This window comes from Macaca fascicularis, chromosome 5 (assembly GCF_037993035.2).
Source record: "Macaca fascicularis isolate 582-1 chromosome 5, T2T-MFA8v1.1".
Taxonomy (NCBI): domain Eukaryota; kingdom Metazoa; phylum Chordata; class Mammalia; order Primates; family Cercopithecidae; genus Macaca; species Macaca fascicularis.
In genome coordinates this window covers 82035789-82063156 of record NC_088379.1, presented here as the reverse complement: position 1 = coordinate 82063156, position 27368 = coordinate 82035789, and the positions used below count along the sequence as shown (strand labels likewise).

Genomic DNA, 27368 nt, shown 5'->3' with positions numbered 1-27368 from the left:
GCAAGGGAAGTCCCAGTTCAAGTTCGGAGCGAAGTGGGCTCCTGCAAGGAGCCGCCCGGAGGCGTGGGACAAGTGGCGGGAGACCCGGCCGCGTCGCGCCGGGCGCTAGGGACGGACGCACTTCCCTACTTCCAGCAGCGGGTACGAGCCGCCCCAACTGCGCTGCCCTGCTCGATTCTTTGGGAAACACTTCGCGAGCTTTGTTTCAGACGCCGACCCATCTTTCTTGGTGGGTCTGCAGCTCCACCAATCACGCCCGCCACTGGGCGGGGTTTCAGGGTCAAGGTGGACCAGTTTTCCAGCATCGCCCCTACACGCGCTCTCGGACCCCTGGGGGTGACTGACAGCAGCCGGGCCCAACCCGCTGCTCCGGAGCGTGGCCTCCGCCTGGGGCGTTACGAAGACAAGGCCCCAGGACCAATCGTATTGGCCCGTGGGGGGCGGGGCCTCGCTGCCAGCTCCAGACCAGCGCTACCGGCACTCCTTTTGTCATATGAGAGACGCGGCGGGGCGGCCCCTCAGCCGCGGTTTAGCCAATGGAGAAGGCGAGATGGGCGGGCTGGGAGTGCCTGGCGGCGGGTCGTCAGCTCCGAGCCGAGGTGCAGTGAGCTGGTCGGGGGACCGCGAGGCGAGCGCGGAATCCTGGGCGGCGAGCGGGGTGTGAGCTGCCTGAAAATGCACTCGGATGCCGCCGCTGTCAGTGAGTAGCTGAGAGCCAGCCAGCGGGCCGGGGCCGGGCGGCTACCAGCACTAGCCACTCGGCTCCCGCAGTCCCCGCCCCATGCCTCCGGTCCCGAAACGCGCCGGGAGCCCTTGCCCGGGAGCCACCCCTTCCCCTCCCGGGGCCGGGGCGGGCGGTGACGCTGCGGGCGGGCGGGCGGCGCGGGGCGGGGGCGGGCGTAGGGGGAAGGGGCCGGCCTGCGGGGAGGGCGGAGGTTGAGGGGGACTGGCTCTGTTTCAGTGTTGGGGGAAGGGAGGGCTGGACTTGCGATGAAGGGCCGAGACCCGAGTGTCCGGGGTGAATGGAGGTGGAGGCGGCGTTGGGCTCTAGCGGGCAGGGCCGGGAGGGTGGCACCGGCGAGGAGAGGGAGGGAGCGAGCGAGCGGGGATTCCAAAGGATTTCCAAAGGCCTGAGCGGTGCGGGCGGCTCCGTGAGAAAGGCGGGTGAGTGAGAGGGGGGCGCGGGGGCGGGGACAATTGGAAGAAGGGCTGGTTGGCGGGGGTGGGGGGAACAATGGGTTGGGGGAATGGGGGCAGCCACAGAGCGGGGCTGGAGGGCGGGCGAGGGGATGAGGGCTGATGTAACGGGAGAGCGAGGTGGTGGGAGGGACTGGGGTGTAATGGTAGTTGGGGAGTCCGGCGAGGCGGGAGGGGCGTTGGAAGGGCGGTGGGTAGCGGAGAGTGGTGGTAGGGGAAGATATTGAGGTAATGGGATGGGGCAAGTGTACAACGGTAGGGCGATTGGGAGGAAGAGGAGAAAAAGGTGGGGAGGATTTAGGGTGGCAGAGTGGGGGCAGGGGTAGAGAAATAAAGTGGGGGTGAGGAGCTAGTCGGGGAGGAAGAGGAGGTGGGGCGGAGTTGGCCAGGAGGATTGTCATGTCCAGATTCGGTCCGGAGCCGGGCTAAGGGGGTGTCAGACTGTGCTTAGGGGAGGTGCTTCCTCTCCCCGTCGAGGCAGGGTCCCTTGAGGGGGGATTCCAAGCTTCTGGGTGCGGAGAGAGGAGGGGGCGGTGCTGAGGTGGAGGGGACGAGGTAAGTGCCCCAAGGTTGGAACTGGCCGCGGTTCCCCCGGGGCGGCGGGAAGCGAGGTCGGCGCTGGCGCGGGCTCTGGCTGCGAGACTAGGAGGCGGGGCAGGGGTGCGGGCTGCGGGTTTTCCGCCGCAGGAGCCGGAGGGGTCGGGCCCTGAAGGCCAGGTCCGGGGCTTGGCGCGGGGGAGATGTCTGGGTCCCTGGCAGTCCGTGGGTTTGGTAGTCTGTGACGCAGTTGTCTAATTTCTGGCTATTAGGTGTGGGGGTTGGTACCATGGAACCCGCTTCCCTGGAGGGATGGCTGGGCCCTAGGCCGCGCGCCACGCCCTGGGGGCGCGACTTCTCCCAGGCGTGCTGGGAGGGCGCTTGAGGGGTTTCCTTTAGGGTTTGTCTCCAGTCAACGGGTGTGAAGGGGAAATGCGGTTCCGCGGAATTCTGGGACTTGTAGTCGCGGCCGCGCCGGACCGCGGTTGGGTTGGGTGCACGTGGGTAACTGTGGAAACGAGTCCCGGCCTGCAGCGCGCCCTCGGAGCCTCCCTGCTCGGCGAACTTGTGCTTTATTACCTGGCCAGCCCCTGCGCGCTCTCGGGAGGCGGTTGAGTTCCCAGAGACGGAGCGGCTCCCCAGCCCTTCTCCCTTGCGAGAGGGAGAGCCCAAGCCAGGCGCAGCCCTCTCAGGCTTGGGTTCTTGATCCCCAAGTGAATTTCCCCCTGCATTTTGTTGGCCTCACTCGTGGAATAAATGCTTGGTCTTGAACCATCATGCGCACAGGTTGTGGGAAAACATTCAAGAAGCAATACAATGTAAAACAACCTTTAGAATGGTGTATTATGGCATCCAGTGTATGTAAGCACTGGGTTCAAACATTGCCTTACATAAATATGAGAACACAGTGGAGGTACATGTAACCCTCGTAAAGATAATGTAGACTGTGTGTTGGTATTTCTTGGGGTGTTTGAAAAAATAACCCACTTGAAATGAATGATGGAGGTGGCTTAATGGAATTTAGGGTGGCAATATGAAGGTGAGCAAAGGTGATATGTGATGTCTTCAATTTTCGAAGAAGCTTGGAAAGCAAATGAGAATAGAAGAAAACTGTAAGAAGTGGAGAACCGTAAGACTTTTTTTTTTGTTTGCTTGCTTTGTTTTTAGCTGCAGGCTGCAATTCCTTCTCTCCTTAATATTAGAAATCTTCCTCTCTGTAGGTAGACTCCCTAAACATCACATCCTTCACCAGTTCCCTTTACTGTTTACAGGGAAGGCACTCCAGAATCTGTCATGTAGAAGGCTAAGATTTAATGCAGAGATGATAGATTTTTGTATGTAAAATATAAGGTATTATGAAACTATTGGCAACATGGTCATTAGAAGAATATTGTAATTTTTCTGATGATAAAAATATTACCAAGAAGTCCTAAAGTTTGTAAACCTTTTGGTGTGATTACAAATATACTGAACTTGGATACTTGATTGATGGTTCTTTTCATGATGAGTGAAAAATTGGGCAGTGTGTGGTGTTCTTGTGGAGATCATTTATATCTATCTGTCGTATTTTACATAATCGTGTGGTGAAATATCCAGGAAACTCTTGGTAATATATAAATATGTACAAAAATATGCATTTAACTCTGGAATTTTTTCTTGCAGAGGGTAAAGTGATGAGATTGAAAAACATGCAAGAGCTATAATTGTCTTCAAAATGGTGTTTTTAAAGAAAATATGAAGCTAGTCATAGCTTTCTCTTTTTCTTTTGTTCTGTTACATCCCAAAGAGCAGGTGCTTTTTATACACATACAGCCCACCTCCATCCATTCCCCAAAGCCCTAGGCTCCTACACAGTATCACTGTACACTTTCTGCTCTGGTTTTTAGGTTCCTTTTTGATTTTTGGCCCTTGGGGAGGTCCTTTATTTTCTTGTGAACCTAGCTGTTCATTTAAACAGATGGTTCTTACACGTTACCTAGAATTTTTTACTGTTTTATATTAAGAAGAATTTTTAGGTAATCTTGTCTGTCACATTGCCGGAAAAGAAGGCCTGCCTCATTTTCTCTATCTTAGTGGACTTCTATTCATTTACTCTCTTCTTCCTCTGTTCTTAACCTCTATGTACCCCTACTGACACTTAATCATATTTTTTCAAACTTTATCATTATCTCGTTTTCTGTTTTTATGTTAAGTTGCTCCCAGCAGCTCTTCTTGGCTTACTACCTTCTTCCTGGCTACATGTTTACATTATTATCTCAGTCATCATCATCTGCTAATTATAACTAATAATATCTAATAACCCTGCTAACTCAGCAGTATAAAGATCAACCTGTGAGAAACTGACCTCATGATGATCTCTTGTTGTATCAGTTAGGATGCCTTTGCCAATACAATGCTCAAATTAATGGCTTAAATAATAGGGCTTATTATCGTTCCGTAGCAAGAAACCTAGAAGTAGTTGGTTCTAAAGCTGGTGCAGTGGCTTAATAATGTCATTAATGATCTAGGCTCTTTGCATCTTTTTCTTCTTCTAAGTGTTTTAGCTTTTATTCCTCAGGCTCATTTGCCTCATGTTTGCTGTATGGTTGCTGTAGCACCAGACATCATGCCTGGATTGGAAAGCAGGGAAGGTGCATATTTCCTTATAACTCCCTGTTAACGGAGAAGTCTTTTGCAGAAACTCACTTTGGAGAGTTTCATTTCAGTGTCATTGGATCGAACTGATCTCATGCCACTGCTATCTGTGAGGGAGGCTGAGGCAGTGAATGTCTGGCATTTTCCAGCATCTCTTGTAAGATATGGCCTTTCATAGGGTGGAAGAAGGGTGAGAAGAATGCGCTGGGTTGGCAGCTTGCAGGTTATATCTCTGAACCAGCTACTTCGGCCAGCTGTCTCTGGCTTGGTCTCAACCTTTATGTTGATTTAATTTCTGCCTTATTCTAAAAGAATTAGGGGTGACTTGCTAAATATAGATAAAATCCTGTCAAGAGAAGGAAAATTTATATATAGACTTATAAGGTACACAGAAACACTTGCCATGTGTTAGAAATATTTGGCACTGAGCTTCTTAATAGTCAAAACAAAGAAGAGAACAAAACTAATAAATTTTATCCATTTGGTAAATGAAACTGCAGTAATTTTAATAACCCACACTGAAATCCTGGACATTTCTTATCCTCTTCTTCCCTGGTCAGTGGCAAGGAGAGAATGCATCTCTTCCCATGCCCAGCCTCTCTTTCCCATACCTATTGCCATGGCCTTATGTCTGAGACAGCCTTTCTTACAGTGTTACAATAACCAGCAATACATTTTTCTCCCTTTTTTTTTTTTTTTTTTAGAGGTGGGGTCTTGGACTGGACTCGAACTCTGGGCTCCAGGGGTCCTTCCACCTCAGTCTCTGAGTTGCTGAGACAGTAGGTGCACACCACTGTACCCGGCTCCAGCTGCCCTCAGTGCTGCTGTTTTAGAATTTTTCTTTGCTGTGCTCCCTCTCTGGCAGACTCTCTCCTTCCATGGAATCTCTGAAGCAGTGCTTCCTTCTGTTACTCAGTTTTGTGTTACATAACAATAGCTGCTTGTTTACTTTTATTTATCCTCCCCAATTAGATTATTACCTTTTTGAGATCTGGGACCATGTCTTACCTAGTATCCACTTTAGCATCTAGCATGATGCCTTGCATAGGTCCCCAAATATGTATTGAATTGAACTTGAATGATCAACTGTTGAATAACTTGTGCATTATCTAGGAAAAGTAATTCTTCCTGCTGCTGTTGTCTTTCATTATCTTTAGATTTTTCTTTAAGGAACACAAGCTTTCACCTATTCATTCTTTGCATTTTTTAGACAAAGTCAGTTGTATGCAAACTAATATTTCTTTTTCAAATATATGCAAGTATCAGTTTTAGAGAATGTGGCATGGAGAAATTCTCAAGGAGAGAGTAAAATGCTAGTAATGTGCTGAGGGAACAGAAGGAGCGTTTGTGAATGTGCACACATCCGTTTCTGGTCTCTCGTGTCAGCATCCTACCTGCAGAAGGTTAAGGCAGCATTAACAGGTCTGATGTTAAGGGGCCTAGAGTGTTTGTCCTTTTCCCTTCTTTTTATTTTATATCCATATTCTGGTCCTAAGGATTTATTTCTTAAGTTAACAATATAGTGAGATCGCTGAAAGTCTTTCTTTATTTAGACTGTAAGTTGAAGTTCAGATTTACACAGTAAAATTTTCTTTGATGAATCATAAATGCTGGTAAGTTTTTATAGTTAGTCAACTTCAATTGGTGTTAATTCTTCTCATAGCTTGCTTTTTTTCTTTTGAAATTTACATTAGGAAAAGTACTTCTTGAGAAGTATTCTAAGCAGAACATGTATTTAAAAATGTGTTTTAAGAAGAAAAACACTGAAATACATTTTAAATAGAATTAGGTATTTTAACAATCATTGTATGACAGTTTTAGATGTAGCAAAGTATTTGCTACTTTAGTTTTGAATTGCTTTTAATCAGAAAATGCTGTTAATGAGTTATGTTCAATCTAGGAAGATAGGCTTGTCGCTTATAACTAATGTACTGAATAAAACACTAGATATAAAAAAGACCCCAGCCCTCTTCAAATAGCATTACCTGTGGTATCATTTATTCTAGTTCTGCCTTCGAGGATTTTTTTTTCCTTGTGAAGTTTTTTGCTGGCCTGTATCAGTAGATTTGCAGAGATGGGGAGTAATCCATTTGTATCTGTAATGGACACGGTCAGTCTTGTGGGACCCTGACTCTTCGTCTAGTTGAAGAATTCTTACCCTAGCAGACAGATCTTCTCAGACACACTCACCTGAGACTGTGAACCTGAGGCTGGAGGCAAGGAAAGAAGAGTAGCCCATGTGACCATTTTCTGGAGGGATGCACAGTGGTGGCTGCCGTGCTGCTTCTAGAGGCAAGGTCTAGTTGTGGCTGTAATCATGATGCAGTCTGCTGTGTGCCCTTATGACCAGGGGGAGATTCTGCAAACTGTGTAATAGCACTCCCCCTTTTTTATAAATCCTTTTTTGTTTAAATTAGCTAGAATTAGTTTCTGATGCCCTCCACTAAGAATTCTGATACTTCAGCATCCAGACTTGTCACTGTTGCTGGTCAGATATGTGGTTGAAGCCCTTGTGAAGAGCAGTGATGTATTTTTTTCATCCTGGCTGCCTGTACATTCTGGTCAGAGGTGACCCAGAGGACCGGAGGAGGACACAGTCGATACCAGCTGTGGGTGTGGGAACTGTGTTTGCTGGTGGTCAGGCAGGACTCCGAACCACACACTGGGTCTCATCATGTGCCACTCTACTGCTGCTTTTTCCTAATTCTTTGTCCCCCAAAAGTTGGGATGCCTAGGAGCTAATACGTAACTCCTCGTGCAATTTTTTTTTTTTTTTTTGGCTCTATGGGAATATTAGCTACAGAAATATGTGTGCGTGTGTGTGTGTGTGTGTTTTAGTGGAATGTTTATTTTGTTTAGCCAAAAATTACATCTGATGTACCAAATACCTTTTTAGTCAACGTTATTTAGGTATAATTTTATGTATTATAAAATTGTACTCATTTTAAGTGTTTGGTGAATTTACTAACGATATAGAACATTTCATTACCCCAAAAGTTCCCTTGGGCCCCCTTGTAGTCAGTGCTTCTCTCCCTGCCCCACTACCATAATTGTTGGCTTTTAGTCATCTTAGGCCTCCTCCATATTAGTTGATGAATTGTCACTTTGCTGTTCTTGAGGATATTACAGTATAATAAAGGCATGATAAATCTCTCATTTTTACTGAACTATGAAATCCAAAGGAAAACTATCAGTGCTGTATAAATTATCAATCTGATAAATAATACTTTGCCGCATGGAAGTGTCTTGAGTTAGATGACTTGTTCTGGTGAGCGGCTTTCCAGTGGATGGCTTTTCTGGCTTCTCTGTGGCCTGTAGACATGCAGGGCTCGGGTTTTCTCCATGGATGGGATGATGTCTTTTAATTGTTATTTAGGTCATGTTGGGAGGCAGGAAAGCCAAAATGGCTGGATTCAAATCCTTGCTCTGTCATCTCCTAGCTGAGGGACTGGAGGAGAGTTACCCAGCTGCTCTGTGTGGGCTTCAGAGCCCTCACACCTAAAAATTACCTGTTGAAGGCTGTGGAGTTGTTCAGTCGACAAGTGTTTATTGGGTACCTACTACGTACCTGCTCTTCATCTTTCATGAAGTTTTCATTCTGGTGTAGGGGAGGGGGCAGATAATAACAAGTAAATTGTGTAGTATGTCAGATGGTGATAGGTTCTGTAGAGAAAAACAGCAGGGAAGGAGTGCATGCAGGCACCCCTGTGTGCGGGCGTCGGGTGGGGTGGAGGGTGTTGTAATTTTAAATATCGGAGCCAGGAAAGGCTTCACTAAGGAGGTTTTAAGCTAAGCCCTGATGGAGGTGAGGGGCCATTCCAGGCAGAGAGAACATAAATGCAGAAGCTCAGAGTGGAGAGCAGGCCTGTATTTGAGGAACAGTAGAGGCTGGGGTGCTTAAGAGTAGAGGTGTGGGGGCAGGCAGGGGGAAGAAAGTAGGAGGCAAGATTATAAGTAGTCTAAATGAGATGAAACACATAACATGTTTTTGTTGCTTATAATTACTGTGTGATGATAGTCTCCTAGGTAGACTTTAAAAAATAACTCTTGAGAAGAAAAGAGGTTATAAGAAAGAACAGAACCAAATGAGGCATTCCCTCACTCAGCCATTCAGCAGACATTCAAGGGTTTTTTTGCTGCCAGGTGCTGCTGTCACAGGCAGGACTGCGTTGGGGAGACCGACCGGGGCTTCAGGAGCTTCCTTCAGTGAGTTCAGTGTGGAGACAGAGAAGGAATGGATGCATGGATTGGTGATGCCTGCTAGGTTAGATGGATACCCGGGGGGGCTTTGAGAACATGTGGGGAATGGTTAGCAGTTGTCATGTGAGTTGTGTAGCTTTTGACGTTTTATTATGTGAAGAACAGGATCTGTGTGCATGTGCAGGTGGCACATGGGGTCAGGTGGGAGCTTTCCAAGGCCAGTGACAACATGGTGGGGACAGAGAACTGTAGCAGGAGAGGGTGGGTGTTTGGTAGGCTAGAGTGGAGGGGAAGGTGAGGTGCAGGGCTAGGCAAGAGCTGGTGGCAGGGGTGGGGTGGTGGGCGGTGGGAAGGACTCAAAAGAGGCACCAGGGAGAGAGTGTATGAGTGGAAAGGAAGTGAGAGAAGAAAGCTCCGAGGTGGGGCACAGGGAGGGAGGAGAGGAGCAAAGGGGAACGGGGAGGGACTAACACAAATTCAGTGATAATCTTGGATTTGCCTCATCTGCTTTGCCTCTATTAACTCATTTAATCCTCCCAGCAGCCCTCAATAAGTTAGGGACTGTTATTATCTCCATTTCACAGATGAGGAAGCTGAGGTGTAGAAAGGATCACTCACCTCTTCAAGGTCGCACAGCTTATAAGTGGTGAATTGAGATTCTAACCCAAGCATTCTGACTCTGTGGTCTTGGTAACCCTCTACTGCCACTGAAATCATTCTTAACATTTTGTTTGTGCTTTTCATTGAACCCTGATTGGAACACTCACTGCATGTATATTGGAATTCTTTTTTTTTCCTTTTGTCACTGGCCTATGAATGATGATGACAGAGCCAGTTGATGTGATTATGTCTTGGTTCTTTTCTTCTTGGAATGAGTCTCAGCAGGATCAGGATCTGGGATTTCTGAGTCTCTTGTTTCCCATTCTTCTTCATCTCCTCTCATTTTTGCCGGTTTGCTTACAATGAGAGTAGGCATTTAAAAACTGATTTTAAGTGGGAAACTGAAGAATTGTGGCAAAGTATTTGCATACTCTAATGAAATAGTCATTTTTAGTTTTCTTAGATTTTATTTTATTTAAATAGACTTGTAATTTTTAAATATAGGACATCTCAATGACATTGCAGCAAAACTAGAAAACAACTACTAATATCATTTTTGCTTAACATTTTTGAAATTATTTTTCTTTTTTTTCCTATAGGTTAGGGTAAGTTTAATGTCTTGTCCTACATATGCAATTCCCAAAATTAAACCACAGATCACTTCTTAATTATTAATTAAACAGGAAACGGGATAGTTGTACATTTAAGTCCAATAGCTAGTGAATTAGTAGTTTTAAACACCGTCACCTTGTAATCTCTTCTGCCCTGTCTTTTTGCAGTTCTAGGTTCAATCTGTCTCAGTGTCTTCTACGTTCTAGTAATAATAGGGTGAAAACAATTAACTTTGATTGGCACATAATATGGACCAGCACTGTGCTAAGTGCTTGACATGCACCATCTCATTTAATAATCCTCACAGTAGCCTCGCAAAGAGGGTTGTGTTATTTCGGCTTTATGGGTGAGGACACGGGCACAGTGAAGTTTGGAAGCATGTACAGGGTCACTGAGTTAGGACTCAGTTGGAGCTCTGACTCCAACCCAGGGCTTTCTGTTATCAGAGCTGATTGACATTCTTTAACCAAAATCTGGGCTCATTTAACATTAGTGAAATGAAAGGATTTTTACTCTGAACTATCCAGTGATTCTGTGTTCTTCAGTGAGTAGCACAGATTATTTGTGCTCACCTTCAGTGGGTAGGTGGGGTGAGGAGAATGAAGCTAGGGCCCTTTGTACCGTGTCACATTGGGAGTGCAGCCAGACTGGGTGTCCTAAAGTGACTGAGTCCCTTGGGATAGCACCAGTAGGCACAGGCAGTGTGGTGGGCGATGGATGGATGCTGCCTCCCTTGGGCGGATGGTTCCTTCTCCCAGCCCCTTTTTTGAGTCCTGCAAGAGGAAGAAAAAGCCAGCAGCATTATGCTTGGATGGCTTTAATTTTGGATCTGTGTTCAGTGAAAATGCTGAGTCACTTTGAATGACCCGCTCCCTTATCAGTTTTCTCCCTTGGCTTTTGGCTTTTGTGCCTTGTACATAGCATTTATTGATGAGGAGAATGAAGTTAGTTAACACCTTCCTCACCTGCTACTTTCAGTTCTTTTGGTTTTTACCCTGCTTTTCAGCTCTGCAATCTTTTTCCTGGACCTTGGCCTTTTCATCATGTGCTGATAGGGTATGGTGAATGAGTTAGATTCCTGTCTAGCGGTGCTGAGGTTGTTCCAGGAGTGGATTGGCTACTGGCAGGCCAGGGATTGAGTTGAGAGTCGGGGATAGAAACTACTTCTCTGGTTACATGTTAGAATCACCTGGGCTGCTTGAGAAGCACGTGGTGCCCCACTCCCATTTTTATTTAATTGATCTGGATTGGGACCCTGGTATTTGGTGTTTTTCAATCTTCTTAAGTGATTCCACTGTGTAGCCAATTGTTTCATTTAAACATTAATAGCTTAATTAGGAAGCTGAGTTTATTTTGGGCTGTGGGGATGGGGCTCAAAAGATGCAGCAGCTCCCCCATGGGCACTGCACTGGGCAGATTACACAGACCCTTCCTGCTCGCCTATGACATAAAAGCCAATACTTGGTAGTGCTTCCCCTGTGCCGTGCACTGTTTGAAGCACAGTGCAGCATTAACTCATTTAATCCTTATGATATCCTTATGAGGCAGGCACTGTGATGATCCATTTTGTAGAACAAGAAATTCTTGCTTGTAGCCATGAAGGACATGTAGTTTGAAACTGACCCATAAACCTAGGTTTTGGTTTTTCCTAGGTTTACAGTATAGAAAACATTTCAGATCTTTGTATTTTAATAATTTAGTCTCAAATGTGAATGTATTTGTTTTTACAAATGAAACTGAGACCTGTGCCTTGTCATATAGCTAGTGACTATCAGTTAATATACAGAGTTGTAAATTGGTATTGTAAATCATTTAAAACACTACTTTTTTATGGTTTTGACATAGATTTTACTTTATGGTACATTTTATATTTCAGGTTATTTGAGATGTAACTCATTTTTAATGTGATCTTTTTTACTTAAAATTGCATTTTGTACTTTTTGAAAATATATGTACTATGATCTTTGAGTGTGTATTAGATCTTCACTGACTTGTGATCTGACCTGCCTCTTCACAGTCTGGCTACTGTAACTCTCCAGGATACTAAGCAAAACTAATAGCAGCATTTTAAGCATGCTCAAATCTGGCCATGGTAAAACCCAAACTCAGCACTTCTTCAAACCCACATGCATTTCTAGTCTCCCCTTTATAACCAACTTACTGAACAAGTTGTCTTTGCTTGAAATAGTCTGTATTTCTTCATCATTCATACTATCCTCGGCCCACTTTGTTCTGGTCTCAGTTCTGTCATTGCAGTCTTCTCTGAGGTCATGGAGTAACCTTCATGTTGCTAAATTTAGTAACTATTTTTAAAGCATTTATTCCCCCATTTATTGGTACCTGCCTTGTACTAGGTTTGTGCTGTTGTAGGTACAGGTTGAATACCCTTTATGTGAAAATATGAAACCCAAAATGCTCCAAAATCTGAAACTTTTGAGTGCTGACATTACACTTACGGGAAATATTCATTGTAGCTTTTCAGATTTTTGGATTAGGAATGCTCAACTGGTAAGTATAATACAAACAACAAAACCTGAAGAAATCTGAAATCCAAAATGCTCTGGTCCCAAGCATTTCTGATAAGGGATACTCCAAAATATATTGAGATAGAGTAGTGAATAAAGCAAAAGGAAGACCCTATCCTCATGGAGTTTGGGCTCGAGGAAGAGTGACAAAGACATAAATAAACATATAATATAATGTTAGGATCATGGAAGACTTCCTGTTGTATGACTCTACTAATATAAAATGTCTAGAGTAGGCAAATCTAGAGAGACAGAAAGTAGATTAGTGGTTGCCTAGGGGCTGAAGAGGGGTGAAGGGAGAAATGGGGAATGACTGCTAATAAAAAATGTTTTATAATTAGATTGTGGTGACGTTTGCACAACTCCGAATATACTGAAACAATTGAATTTTACACTATAATGAGTGAATTGCATGCTATGTGAATTATATTTCAACAAAGCTATTAATATCAGGAAGGTGATAAGTGCTATGAAAAAAATCTAAATCCACTGGGAGATGGAGATACTATTTTGCATAAAGAAATTAGGTGAGATGTCTCTGATGAGGTGACATTTAAATAAATATTTCAGGAAAGATAGCTGTTGAGGACAGCTATCAAGGGTCATGGAGGCTGAGGGGCACAGTAAATGCAAAGGCCCTGAGGTAGGAATTCACTTGAATATTCACGAATTGTGTGGCTAGAATGGAGTAGGCAAGGATAATGTATTGGGATGACTTAGGTCAGATCGCGTAGAGCCTTGTGAGGACTAGAATTTTTTTTTTCTTTTATGCTGCAATAGCAAATACAACATCTCAGTGATTCAAGTAAGTGGTTGTTACGCATCCTTTGTGGGTTGGAATGGGTGTCTGCTCCACATCGTTGACAGTTTCATCCCTAGTCTATGTGAAACCCATGGGAAAAGAGGGCATGTATTTCTAGAAGGAAGGAAACAAGGCAAATCTAAACAGTGGCTCCCAACCACAGTGCACCCTTGGCTTTAACAATTTTTGTTTTCTTTTCCCATATCACGTTATAAAATTGACTTTTCAGGAGCCTGAGCCATGTGACCCATGGCTTGAAATACCCTTAAGCATTATCTGGTGAATCCCAGTTAGAGAGGCAGATCCCTGTACCTCAGTTGTGTTCTTGTTCTGTTCCAGAGACATTTAGATGAGTGCCGAGGTTAGATGGTAACCTTTAATTTTGTCCAGTAATATTTTGCTTTTTTGGCAATAACATGGTCATTATTTTGCCCTTTCCTTCTGCCACCTTTACAGGTTTATTTCGTCATTTTCATCATCATCAAAAAGCATTTATTAAGACCATAATACCATTTAAAACTTTTATACCTGAGAGAATTGCTCAGCTGGAGTTTAATAATAAAACACTTTGATGACACTTTAGTGACCAGAAGAGTGAATTGTGCTTAAAAATAGAAATTTAACATTAGTGTTAAATCTTTTCTGTACTATTATTTCCCTGGGGGGAAAATGGTGAATTGTTTTAGATTCAGCCAGTTTAAAATTTTTTTCTTTAATATTAAATTATTTTAAGTATGTGCTTGCTTATTGACAGCTTTGGGTAGGAAATGCTGCTGCTTTTTTCGTATTACAGAGTATGAAGAGAGATTGATATTTTTGCTTTGATTGGAAATAATTTAGAATGGAAGAAGTAGCCTTGGATTAGGAGTTAGAAGATAGGAGTTTTGCCCAGCTTGGCCATAGCTAGCTCTCTGACTCTGCTCAAGCTAATAAAATGAGAATTGGACAAAAGAACATGAACCATTGAGTGCCTCACTCGCACTCATCTCTCATGTGCAGTCCTGTTAGTTTTTCCTTACACTGCAATCACATTTTATATAGAGGTTGGTTCTAAAGTCCCTATATAAGGTGAAGATCATTGGTGTTAAAAATACCATTGGAAACACTTGCAGAAGATTCCCCTTTGGAAGCTGCCTCAGAAGAATCCAGCACAGCCCATTCCTTCCTCCAGCATTGGAATAGATCGCTGGCTGTTTATTTGAGCACCAGTTGAGCATCTGGCCTTGGCTTCAACTTCAGTTTAGGGACCATGTTTTATGAAAATACATCATTTTAAATACTCGACTCATACCGTATTGTGAGATGCACAAAATCTGATTGGCATGTGGAAACAGACCAATGGAGTGACTATTCACGTGTCACATCTCATGCTCATTAAGTAGATGGGGGGTGGGCAGTTACTGAGACAACTGAAATTTCTTTTCATCTTGCTTCTTCCTTTTTTTTTTTTTTTTTTTGACCAAATGAGAAGAGTTGAATTTGTGTGAGCTAAATGTCTATTTTCTGTAACTCCAGTGTACTCAGAATCTCTCCTCTCCACTTTTACAGCCACTGTCTAAGGGCCCTAATCCTTTCCCACCTCAGTCACTTCTAGTCATCTCCATAAATGGCCACTCTAAATTCAGATCACCCATCATCTTTGCTGCACACTTGTCCTAGAGTGATCTTTTTAAATAACTCTCCTGATCAGAACACTTCCATGGCACCAAGACTCACAGGAGTGCTTCTCAGACTTCCCTCCAATGTTTTCTTGTGCAGAGTTTGGTGAATTAAGTTGTCTCAGGGTTCCGGGAGCACAGCTTGATGTGGGGATTATGTTTGTTCTCATGTAAGACTGTCATATTATTGTTGATTAGAATTGATGCTGCTGGAATGTGCCATGCCTGTCATTACGTTTGCATGGTCTCTGGTGCCCCTGTTCGAAGTACAGATCCTTAGGAGATTAAATCTAAACGCTCAAGCAGGATTCACAGGCCCTTGTGGAGCTTACATTCTAATGGGAGAGGATGATGACAAATATATAATGTCAGATGGCATTAATGCTGTAAAGAAAAGCAAAGCATGGTAAGATGATAGAGTGAAGAGGGGGCTCTGTTGATCTGGCAAGGTTATGTGAGGAGGTGATTTTTAAGAATTTTATCTTAATTGACAAATAATTGTATATATTTATGGAGTACAATGTGATGTTTTGATATGTGCATAATTGTGGAGTGATCAAATCAGGCTAATTAACATATCCATCAAAGGTGATATTTAAATGGAAACCTGATGAAGTATGAGAGCAACCATATTATTATTAGGGGGAAGAGGGCTCAAGGTAAAGAGAACAGCATGTGCAAAGGCCCTGTGGTGTGAGTGTTCTTGGAGTGTTAATGAAACAGTAGGAAGCTCACTGTGGCTGAGTGGAATGAACAAGGGGAAGATGGGTAGAAGATGAGATTGGAGAGATTAGTAGATGCAGAGTGTGCAAGGCCCTGAGCCCATAATAAGTTTTCTTTTGCTTTGAACAGCTTCCCCTTCCATCTGTAACTGTTGGGTGAAGTGGAATTAATTTTAATTTGTTCTACATGCTAACCAGTTGCCCCTCTGTTCACTGAATTATTATCTCTTCTCCATTGAATTTGAAATGCCATTTAATTATATGTTGTGTATGCATATTTATACGTATATGTTTGTCAGCTCTCTGTCATTGATTTTTCTTCTTGCACACATAGTATAACATTTTAATTACTGTACCTTTATACCAGGTCTTGGCAAACAATGACCCATGGGCCAAATCCAGCCTACCACCTGGTTTTTATAAATAAAGCTTTATTGGAAAGCAGCCATATTTATGTATTGTTTATGGCTGCTTTTGAGTTACTATGGCAGTGTAGTTGCAACAGAGCCTGTATGGGCCAGAAATCCGGAAATACTTACGATCTGGCCCTTCACACAGAGTTTACCAGGCTCTGCTTTATACTGTGTATCGATATCTGATAGGGCAAGTTCATCCTCATTCTTCTTTTTCAACAATTTCTTGGCAGGGCTAACATGTTTATTTCTCCAGATGAACTTTAGAATCAATTTGCCAAGCTTGCCTGACTTCCTTCTTTTCCCCACCTCTTTTTTGGGGTGGAGAACTGGGGAGCCAGCAGAATAGGAATTTTGATCGCATTAATTTGTGGTTTAGTGAAGTGAGAAGTGATTGCTTTACGTTGGGTCTTTCTATTCCAGAAATATCTCTCTATGTGTATATCTTTCAGTAAACTTTTATTGTTCATTTTGAACAATAAAATCGTACATATTGGAGTTTATTCCTATATGTATTATTGCTTTTTGTTGCCATTATAATTGAGATCTTGTCCCAGTTATATTTTACAAGTGACTGTGATATAAAGGGAAGTTTTTGCTTTTTATCGATTTAAATTCTGTTTCTAACCCTCTTATGAGAGTAAACTATTAGGACTGTTAATTTTTGTTTCTTTCAATTGACAGTCATTGTCTGAACTTATCAATAATTGTTTTATTAATGTTTATGTCTCTGCCTATATTGTGGAGTTCTCTTACCTAAAGTAGTTTGGGGGAATGGACTTGGACACCCTCAGTGGCATTCGTTTTTTTTCTTTTGTGTAGGTCACAGCAAATGGTAGTTAAAACAAGCCAAAAAAAAAAAAAAAAAAAAAAAAACCACCAGATAACCTAGACAAGTTTATGCCCAATCTGCAGTTGTTGGTAGTTTTAAGAAAATCCAGAAGATAACGTAGGCAAGCTATTTATCAAACAGGCTCTGTCTGCCTTTGCAGAGCTGATTGCTGCTTTTAATACAGACTATAGAGTTGCCATGTCACCCAGGAGAGTCAGACTCAGCACTGCTTCACTTTGGAGAGCCATTTGATCATGGAATGCAGTCAAAACCTAGCATTTATCCTTTGGAATTGAAATATGAGCAGGAGATTTTTATGAATCAGTTAGTGCTTTCCAGAATACATTCTCGGTAAAGCATTTGATCTTTATCCTTAACATCTATGCCTTAAGGAGGTGAAATCTACTTTAGATTTCAAGGTCTATTACTTGCCATGAGCATTGAACAGATGAACTGTAAATCCAATGTGTGTTAACCTTTGTGAATCTATCTTTTAATGCCATTTTTGTCTTTTTTTCCTCCTGAATTTGTGTCTTCTTAACTTTTCCTTATGTTGATGAGACGAAAGAAAAATTATCCATGTTACTGGTTTCATTTTTTCCTTTTCCTTTTTGTTTTTTTGGTTGAAGTGATGATGGTGTGGTAGCAATAGGGATTGGATATAGAAATGGAGAATTGCTGACATATATTATGTATTTGTGAAATGAACCTGTTTACTCCTGTTGCCTTTAGTAAAGTAAAACTTCATGTGTGGAACCTGATTTTAAACATAATATCTGTATTTTTGTTCCTGTGTGTTGTGATTATCTGCAGTCAACATTATGAACATCAGTTGCTGGTATACGAGTAGCAGTGCCATTCTTGCATTACTATAAAGAAATACCTGAGACTGGGTAGTTTATAAAAGAAAAGAGATTTAATTGACTCACAGTTTTGCAGGCTTTACAGGAAGTATGGTGCTGGCATCTGCTTGGCTTCTAGAGAGGCTTATAATCATGGAGGAAGGTGAATGGGGAGCAGGCACATCACATGGTGAAAGCAGGAGAGAGAGAGAGGGTGAGAGGAGGTCTCACACACTTTTAAATGACTGAACCCCATGAGAACTCACTGACTGTCTCAAAGACAGCACTAAGCCAGGAGGGATCCGCCCGCATGATCCAAACATCTCTCACCAGGCCCCACCTCCAGCATTGAGAATTACAATTCAACATAAGACTTGGATGGAGATATATCCAAACTCTATCACCATCATAGGCTATAAAGATGTACCAGGCCACCTGCCTCAATTACAGAGGAAGCTCTGACCTTGGGATCATTAATGTGAGGCGAGAATTGGACTGAGGAAAAGTTAGAGACTATTTTAGACAGCTGTGTGGTATGGAGAATGGTATAAGTAAATATAGTGGGAATTGATGTCTTTTATTGAGCACTTACTATGTTCCAGGTATTGTAATGGGTACCTGATATACCTAGGCGTTGTAATAGGTGTCTGATAAATATTTTCAACCACACAACAACGTTATGAAGGAGAATTTTTTATCCTCATTTTACAGATGAGAAAATTGGGAATTAGGTTAAATAACTGGTAGACCTGAGATTTGAACCAGCTGTTAAGACTCCAGACTCAGGTTGTGAAGCAAAGTGGATTTTTGACAGGAATAGAGTGGTTGTGTGTGTGTGTGTGCGCGCGCATGTGTGGGCACACATTATGTGTAGGAAGGGCAGTGGGCAGAATGTGGGGTTGGAAGGAAGGGTTTTGTGGAGTGGGGTGGTGAAGATATTTGGAGTATGAGTTGGGCCCAACCCACGAAAGTCCTGGAATTCCAGATTGAGGATAACTTGTTTCTTGTCTTGTCTACTTCTTCCATATTTATATAAAGGAGGGAGAAACATACAACAGTTTTGGTTTATTTAGATTCTCTTATGGAAATTTTGGGAGTTGAATTAACAGCAGGGTGGTGAAATGACAAAAGCATAGCCTGGAGAGTTAGAAGAGACCTCATTGCTGGAATAGCTTTTAGCAAGCCCCTTTTTCTCTCCCCTCCCTTGTCCTCGGTGAAAACAGAGTGCAGAGCCTAAAGTTTTCTGTTTTTGCTTTTTGTCTTTTTGGTAGCCCAAGAGTTTAACTTCATATATTAAGGTGATAATGGAATGTATCATTTGTCTTCCTATATTTAATCTGAGAGAGTACAAAAAAGGGGCTATGGCTTGGTAGTAGATCAGGTGGAGGTGCAAGAGTTGGATGTTCAAGCTCCTCAGCACCTCTTGCTGGTCCTGAGATGCCTCTTGCTGGCGAGAGGGTTGTTGCTTCTAGCTTCTACCCTGTTCTTGTTTAGTAAATATAAATGTCAATAAATAAGTATACAATGCACATACTTTTCTAAACCTCTGTGCAGTTGTATTTAGATGAAAAATCCAGATTCTGAGCCACATTATGTCATCATTTACCTTAAGCATGGCTAGGCTATTCGGATGCTAAGAAATTCATGCATATCTGTATTGGAGGGCCATTTAGAGCTTGAGGCCCTGCTCTGGCTGTCTCTCAGCACAAAACGCTGGTTTTTGGGACCATTCTAGATGGCTATGACTGTGAACAGTGCACATGCACGTGTATGTATACAGGTATGGCCTGCTGTTCCTGACACCGCATGTGAATGTTAGGGGCTCTGCTTCTGCCAACCCCTCTGCCCTGCAGACCTACTCAGAACTGGATGCCCAACAAGCTTTAGAAGAGAAAGTAAAGCGTTCTAACTGTGAACAGGGAAGCCAGCTTGCTTTCAGGGTTCAGAGTAACAGCCCAGAGGATCCAGCCCAAGCACAGACACCTGATGTAGCACCTGCTCTTTGGGTCTGTTCTTTGGATCTGATACGTGTCCTCAATAAAATGTTTCAGTAAAGAGTGCTTTTTTCTTTCTTTCTTTTTATCAGAATGGTATAACTTGGAGAGTTACAATATCTTTTCATGGTCATTTTCATACTAACCTTTACTAATAGGAAAGAAGGAACTAATGTAAATCCTGATATTTTATGAAAATACTTCCAGTGGTGCTTACATATGAAATTATTAATAAACTTTCAGCTTACATTTTTATTGCCTAATATGTATGCAAACATACTTTACTTGAAGTTGAGGATGCGTGTGGTGGCCCACACCTTTAATCCCAACATTTTGGGAGGCTAAGGCGGGAAGATCACCTGAACACAGGAGTTCAAGACCAGCCTGGGAAACATAGAAAGACCCTGTCTCTACAAGAAAAAAAAGAAAAGAAAAATTAGCCGTGCATGATGGTGCACACTAGTAGTCCCAGCTACCCTGCAGGCTCAGGCAGATCACTTGAGCCTGGGAGGTTGAGGCTGTTTTTGCGCCACTGCACTTCAGCCTGGGCAACATAGTGAGATCCTGTCTCGAAAAAAAAAAAAGAAAAAGAAAAAAGAAATACTAATGTTGAGATGCTTTTCTATCATTTTCTTGCCATGAGCTTACTTAATTATACCAGTATTTCTAGAGAAGAGAGGGGAAAGTGAACATTTCATTTGAGACTAATCTGTTTTTATGATTTGTTTAATATGCTAACATTGATGTCTTTCTATTAAGTTCAAGTTCACTGCTGACAGGATTTTACAACTACTGAAGTATTTTTTGTTTTACCTTAGAATTCACATGAAAATTTCATGAACTTTAACATTTGGTTGGGAATTTAACTTTGTTGTCAGACTATTTCTAGGAGGTAGGTCACTAATTGCATGTTTTTAAAACAATTTAGTGTCAGGTTAATTGAGATAGTATTTAATTATATCAAAACATTTGCTTATTTTCTGAGTTTGTTTTTTTTTTTATGATATTGGAAATAAATGAGGCTGACTTTTTTCCTTTTTCTTTTCAAGATTTTCAGCTGAACTCTCATCTCTCAACACTGGCAAATATTCATAAGATCTACCACACCCTTAATAAGCTGGTAAGTCATTCTTTTAAAGACAAAATTACCAACTGTTTGAAGTAGTCATTTTGTGTAAGAGTATTTGATAAAAATTTAGATTCTAGATACTAGGATATCAGTTTATGAGAATGCTAACGGTGTGTGATTTGTTGGTAATAACGAACATATTTCTTTCAGAACCTAACAGAAGACATTGGCCAAGACGATCACCAAACAGGTATCTGTAAATGCTAACACTACTTAATTTTAAATAACTTCTTAATGTAAAATTAAGAAAGAGAAATACTAGCTATGAATGTGCTGTATTGTCATAATGTACTCCATTAACAAGTTGTTCCTTGGCTGAGGTTGTTTTTCAGGGAGTAATGAAGGCAGCCATGTTATAGCTTCTTCCCAGTAGGAAATCTCTTGTGGAAGCACTTTTTAATGCCTTTAAAGAGGCTCGAGATTCTCTTGAATAATTGTTTCAAGATACCATTTTTTCTCTACTGCAGTATTTTCATTTATACTAAAAAGGTGCTACAGTAATGCAGTTTGGAAGGTATTCCACAAATATTTGAGAAATTGAGCTGAAAAATGATTTAATGTGTGTGTATGTATGTGTTTATAGTTACTGAGGATTTAGGAATCGGAAAATTGAAGCTTGATTAGTGTAAGGTGTCCTCTAAGTCTGTGGTTCTCAGAGTTTAACTGGCATTATAATCACCTGCGGGGAGGCCTTGTTTAAAGTACAGATGTTAGGTTCCACCCCAGAGTTTCTGGTTCTGTAGACTTGGGGTGGGGCCCCAGAGTTTGCTCCTATGTGGTGCTGATGGAGCTGGTCTGGAGACCACAATTTGAGAACCACTTCTCTCAACTGTTAGTAATCATAAGTTCAGAAACTTACATCTGATCTATAGTTACTAAACTCCCAGCAAAAATTATTAAAACACATTTTAAAGTGTTTGAAAATGGCCATAGTAATAGATGAATTGAAATTTGTCTTAGTCTGGGCTGCTGTAACAAAATCCCTTAAACTGGGTAGTTTATAAACAATAGAACTTGATTGTTCATGGTTCTGGAGACTGGGAAGTTTAAGGTGAAGGCACCAGCAGATCCTGTGTCTGGGGAGGGTCTGTTCCTCACTGATAGTGCCTCTTGCTCACTGCATCTTAACATGGCAGAAGGGGCAGGCCATTTTCAAACACTTTAAAATGTGTTTTAATAATTTTGCTGGAAGTTTAGCACCTTCCTCAGACCTCTTTTGTAAGGCCACTAATTCCATTTATGAGGGCTCTACTTTCCTGACCTAATTGCCTCCCAACTGTACCTCTTAATACCGAGAGACTGGGGATTAGATTTCAGCATGTGAATTTTGGAGGGACAAAAACATTGAGGCCATAGCATTGCTTGTTGGGGAATTTTGAATAGCACAAAAGTAAATAGAGTGAAAAGTGACAGTTATCTTTTATGTCTCCTAATCCTATCACTATCTGCCAGCGCACGGTTTAACATTGGTTCTTTCAGACATTTTTTTTAAAGCAAAAACTCTTTATTTTTTAAGAAAAAGGTATGATTTCTTATTTTCTATTCTTAGCATAAGTTTTAATTCTTTCCAGTGGAACTCAAACCTTCTGAACCTCTTTCAGTATCATCCAAAGCTTTGAACTTCTATTTCTGGGTAAATAATTTGTTCACAGATGACGTGCAGTTCAATCACCTTTTTTGACTTCAGACTTTTCTTTGCCAAAATTAAACAGTACAGCACCAACATTTCCTCTGTAATCTTCCTCTATGACACCACCTCCTACATCTATAAAGTGTTTTGCAGCCAAGCCAGTCTGGAGCTACTCTTCCACAACACGTGGAAGGAGGAGCTATCTAAATGTCTGTTTGCAAGAACTTTCTCCATAGGTGGTATTATATCATCATAGGCACTGTACAGGTCATAGCCTGCAGCCTGTGCAGGCCTTCAGGTCAGGCTGTGGTATGCTTGGAGAGTTGGGCAAGGCAGAGCTGCATGCTGACCTCCTCCACAGGCCAGAGAGCTTGCCGGGGGAAATGGCAGGTATCTCTTTAGAGAAGGGCATGGCAGTACAAGAAGGTGAGCGAAGGAGAGAGCCGAGGGAATGAGAGGGTGCAGGATCCTTTCTCACATTTGTATGCATGCATATATGTTTATAGTAGTGGTTTTTAATTGAGCATCCCATGATATCATACTGTACATGTTATAGTGTGTTTTTCTTTTTCATTTAATGGTGCATTTTGGGGGCTGTTGAGATTTAGGACTGTCCCCACCTTCTCCTCTAAATTGATTCAAAATCAATTGAAAATTAGGTGTAAGATGGAGACTGAAGTAACAGTGTTTTTTGAAAACACAACTTAGATGTGCAGCAAGAATGCACAGGACTTTCAGCATTTCACCTGAATCACTGTCACAACTACATAAGCACAAGCCAGCACACCTGCTGACCCTTCACACCCTACATTATGACTTTCAGCTTGCTCCACTGGCAGGCGGATCTGAAAGGAAGTTCGAGGGGTTAGGCTCTCTGCTCATTCAGTCTCTCAGCACTTAGATCAGGTACTCTTTCTTCCGGGGGAAAGGAGTGAGACAGAGGGGCAGAGACTGCGCTAGGAGTGTTCTAGGAGTTCAGGGGTACTAAGGGTCCCTTCACCTGATCCTTCCATATTGGCAAATATAGATCAACTCAAGGACAGTCAAAATCAATTTATTTAATAATTTTAAAAGCAGTATGTCCCTGTGGTTTTGAAAGAAGTATTGAAAAAATATAAAACAAAAAGTGAAGATTTCTGTCCCAGTTTATCACCCCTAGCTTCCATCCCCCACTAGTAGTCCACGTTTGACTTTCCAGAGGTAACTTAAGTTTCTTCTGTTTGTTAACCAAATTATGATGATGATGATGTATTTTTTTCCTTAAATACAAGTGTATATTTATATTTACTGCTTTTTCACTCGGTATGTCTTCGAGATCTTTTCATATTAACACATTTATAAAGTATCTGCTTTCTTTTTTAATGGCTGTGTAATTTTCCAATCAATGGATATTTTATAATATGTTCCTTCCTTCTGTTGATTTATGTACACGTATGTGTTTAACTTTTAGCCACCGCCAGTAATGCAGGAATATAACTTTTGGACCAGTTTTAATAGTTACTTTTGAACTTTTAAATTAGATAATTATTGTTAGTATAGTAATTTTGCATGTAAATATTTAACCCAAAGTGTGGCAGTTGAAATTCAGTTAAATGAAAGTATACTTGGACTCATGCCTCCACTTTTGCTTTGGTTACAGTGGATATGTCTAATACTGGGAGTACTTTTCATGGGATTCTTGGGTGTTGCTTCGCCAGCCGGAAAATTCTGTGGCTGGTGGCACCTTCTACCTGAGTATTGCCTGTATCTGCTGGGCTCCTTCCACCCACTTGGCCAGGCAGGCTGCACTCAGCTCGCACTACTGGCCTGGATCCCACACCTGCCAAGTGCGAGTTAGGCACAGAGTGGCGAGCAGTGTGTGAGCGAGCGAGCACCCGGTCCAATCACTGCACACAGCCAGGCACGCTGGCTGCTGCAGTGGGGCAAGTAGCGCCAGGTGCCAGCACGGGCGCTAGTACAGGCGCCAGCTCTGTGCGAGGCTGCAGCTGGACCAGATGTACTGCATGTGGCTTCCTCTGTGGGCACCTGCACCTGGACGAGGGGAACAAGGTGGCGCCCAGAAGCTTGGAGATTCTAGGAACCACAGAACCCCAAAAAGGGTGTCACAGCCCTGGCTCAAGGATCCCCTAGGTCTGGGCTCCCCAAAGGGCTGCAGCTCTTCTCTCTTCACCGCCCACAATGTGGCAAGTGGCAAGGGGTGTGTTTCAGCCCTGTTCGTGTTACAGTTCTTTTAGTCCTGCCATTTGGCGGAACCTGAGTTCCTGTCCCACATCCAGGAAGAATGAGGTATGCAGACAACTAGAGGGTTAGCAAGGTATAGAGGAGCTTCATCGAGTGACAGAACAGTTCTCAGCAGACCCAAAGTGGGTAGCTCCTTTCTGCAGGCAGGTCATCCCGACATCTATGCAGCCCTCAACGGAGAGGAGACCTGGAGTGAGTAGCTCCTATCTGCAGGCAGGTTGTCCTGTCCTCTGCCCAAGTCTGGCAGAGTCTGAGGTTTTTAATGGGCTTCAGAGGGGAGAAAGCACGTGCTGATTGGTCCATGGGTGGCCATGAGCTGGCCTGGAAAAAGCACAATAAGTTCTCACTCTAGTCCCTGGAACTGGCAGCCCAGCCTCCAGGCTTCAGGCCATTCCAGGCTTGAAGGTGGGGATTTACCAGGGACCCATCCCTTTCTGCCCAGAAACTTGTCTGCTTCCTGCTGCCATCAGCTTGCCATCCATGGTGCCCATGGCACTCAGGCTGTTTGTGCCAAGCGGCACCTGCAGGTCTGCACCAAGCTGCTCTCAGCACCCCCCAGCCTCCCCTTCATGCTTGTTGGTGCCCAAAGTTTGAAGGGGGCTGAGGCGGCAGGGGGCTGGTGTGTTAGTGCTGCCCCAAGCATGTGCACACCTGGTTAGGTCACAGCAGTGCCTGGGCTCAGCCTCAACTTTATTCTGATATTGGACAAGGCACCTGGAGTGGGGAGATGCCAGGAAGTAGAAGCAGTCACTTCTGAGGCTGTGGGGGCAGGGAGCTTTCCCAGTCCCTGAGAGTGCAGGGATGCCTGGGTCTGCAGCCATGGTTGGGCAGTTGCAGCTGTGCCAGGAGGGTGAGACTCTTGCCCCCACAGCTCAGAACGGGGTGGGGCTCCTGCCTGTTCCCAGCTCCGTGGAGTGTGCAGCACCTGCTGCTCCTCCTCCTTTGCAGCCCACCTCATGACAGTGATTGCTCCAGGCGGCTGCTGCCGCCATCAGTATGACGTGCTGGTTTATTGCCTGGTACCTTGTAAGTGCCCAGTCAATGTCAGTTAGTGTTAGTAATTTCTTGGAGTAGTCAACTTCATTAACATTTCCCATCTGATTATAGCATCGCTTGTGATTCCTGTACCCAACAGAGTATACTTTAAAAACTGAGCAACATAAAATCTATGATGTTTAGAAATCTGAGAAAGCTGAGTCATTGTAGTACTTCTTTGAGTCTCTCAACCTAACAGTAGTCTGGGCAATGCTACTGTGTGCAGAAGAGCCAAACCTAAGTCACAGAGGTTGGGTATCTTCCTGCTCTGCCTCTTCTCACGCCTTTCTTTTGTGTGTCCCAGTCTTCATCCCACCAAAAGGAAAAAGACAGAATGAATTAGTGGCTACTCTTGGAGAAAGAACACAAAATAGTAGTGAATTTTAAAAAGCCAATCAGGCTGGGTACGGTGGCTCACGCCTGTTATCCCAGCACCTTGGGAGGCCGAGGCTGGTGGATCACGAGGTCGGGAGTTCAAGACCAGCCTGGTCAACATGGTGAAATCTCGTCTCTACTAAAAATACAGAAATTAGCTGGACATGGTGGTGCATGCCTGTAATCTCAGCTACTCGGGAGGCTGAGGCAGGAGAATTGCTTGAACCCGGATCCGGGGGGCCGAGGTTGCAGTGAGCTGAGCTCACGCCCCTGCACGCCAGCCTAGGCTGTAGAGAGAGACTCCATCTCAAATAAAAAATAAAAAATAATAAATAAATAAATGAGTAAGGATGAAGATGATAGATGTCAGAAGTATTTAGAGAGAGGAAAAAATTCTTTTGTCTTTAGCAGTTCAATGATCTGTTCAAGAAAATGAAATAAAAATATTAGCTACTGGTAAGATCTTAAGAGGCAATCTATTTATCAACTTAAATAACTATCTTTGTGACATTGTTCAATGAAAAGTGAGGTGAAATAGCTATATAAAAAGTACTAAAGTGGCAGAATGAACTCTGTAAAATGTTAGTAAATGAAACAAGGCTATGATACAATCAGCTCACTAAAATGAAACATGAGACAGTGAGATTTTTGTATTGGCACATCTATTTGTATTAAGTTTGGAGAAGTAAAAAATATTCTCTAATTTTGTAGACCTCTTGTATTCTTTTTTACTTGAGTACCATGGAGCAGAAAGATTAAAAAAAAAAAAAAAAAAAGAAGTGAATCACATATTTAGGCACTATTCGTTAAGAAAAATGTGCTATGTAATTAAATTATTATGAAAATAGCAAGCTGGATAGATGATAAAGGGCCTTTAGTCTGAACCAGATGAACTCAAGTTGCCCTTTAAAATGGACTTTCTGTCATAAATACTAGGATAGACCTGTTGAAAAAAATGTTGGCAGTATTTCTGGTTAATGTGGGAAGAAAAGCTATATTCGTTGACTGATTTATTTGAAATCAGATGGGGTCCGTTAAAAAATATTTAATTTGTTCTCTTGAAACACTGAACCCAAAAGAAATGAACCTGAACTTAAACAGTAATCTTTGGGCAAAAATTGCACACAATTTTGATTGCTTTCCTAAGTGTCATGTAAACACCAAAACATTAAGAAAGAGCTTCTAATGATAGGAGGATTGATTTCAGATTCACTAAAACATCAGCCTTAATGTCTTGCTTCTACCTCTAATGCCAGATGTTTGTACCTAAGTAGGTACTTTAAAATGGTTAAAATAGCTCATTTTCTGAAGCAGATAAATATTCCATAACATTCTTGTTTATGTTATTTGTATATTTTTTGTAGCTTAAAGATAAACTTGTGAAGTCAAG

General features: G+C 42.6%; 1 protein-coding gene and 1 pseudogene across 14 annotated transcripts in view; one reads left to right on the top strand and one right to left on the bottom strand.

Moving 5' to 3' along the window:
- Positions 1-601: 601 nt before the first annotated feature.
- DCUN1D4 (defective in cullin neddylation 1 domain containing 4) overlaps positions 602-27368 on the top strand; it is a 73412-nt gene continuing 46645 nt past the window's right edge. For 6 of the 14 annotated variants that reach the window (XR_012434933.1, XR_012434931.1, XR_012434932.1 and 3 more), the window contains exons 1-3: positions 602-700; positions 20618-20688; positions 20848-20887. Coding sequence is in view for 4 of the 14 variants with exons in the window: in XM_045392629.2 (XP_045248564.1) it covers positions 676-700; positions 20618-20688; positions 20848-20887 (136 nt within the window). In the remaining 10 variants the exon portion in view is untranslated. Of the gene's footprint in view, positions 701-871; positions 1165-1574; positions 1753-20617; positions 20689-20847; positions 20888-27368 lie in introns of those variants that run through there. The other 8 variants (XR_012434929.1, XR_012434927.1, XR_012434928.1 and 5 more) reach the window with 2 other exon arrangements.
- Positions 22255-22739, bottom strand: LOC107129747 (deoxyuridine 5'-triphosphate nucleotidohydrolase, mitochondrial-like; annotated as a pseudogene).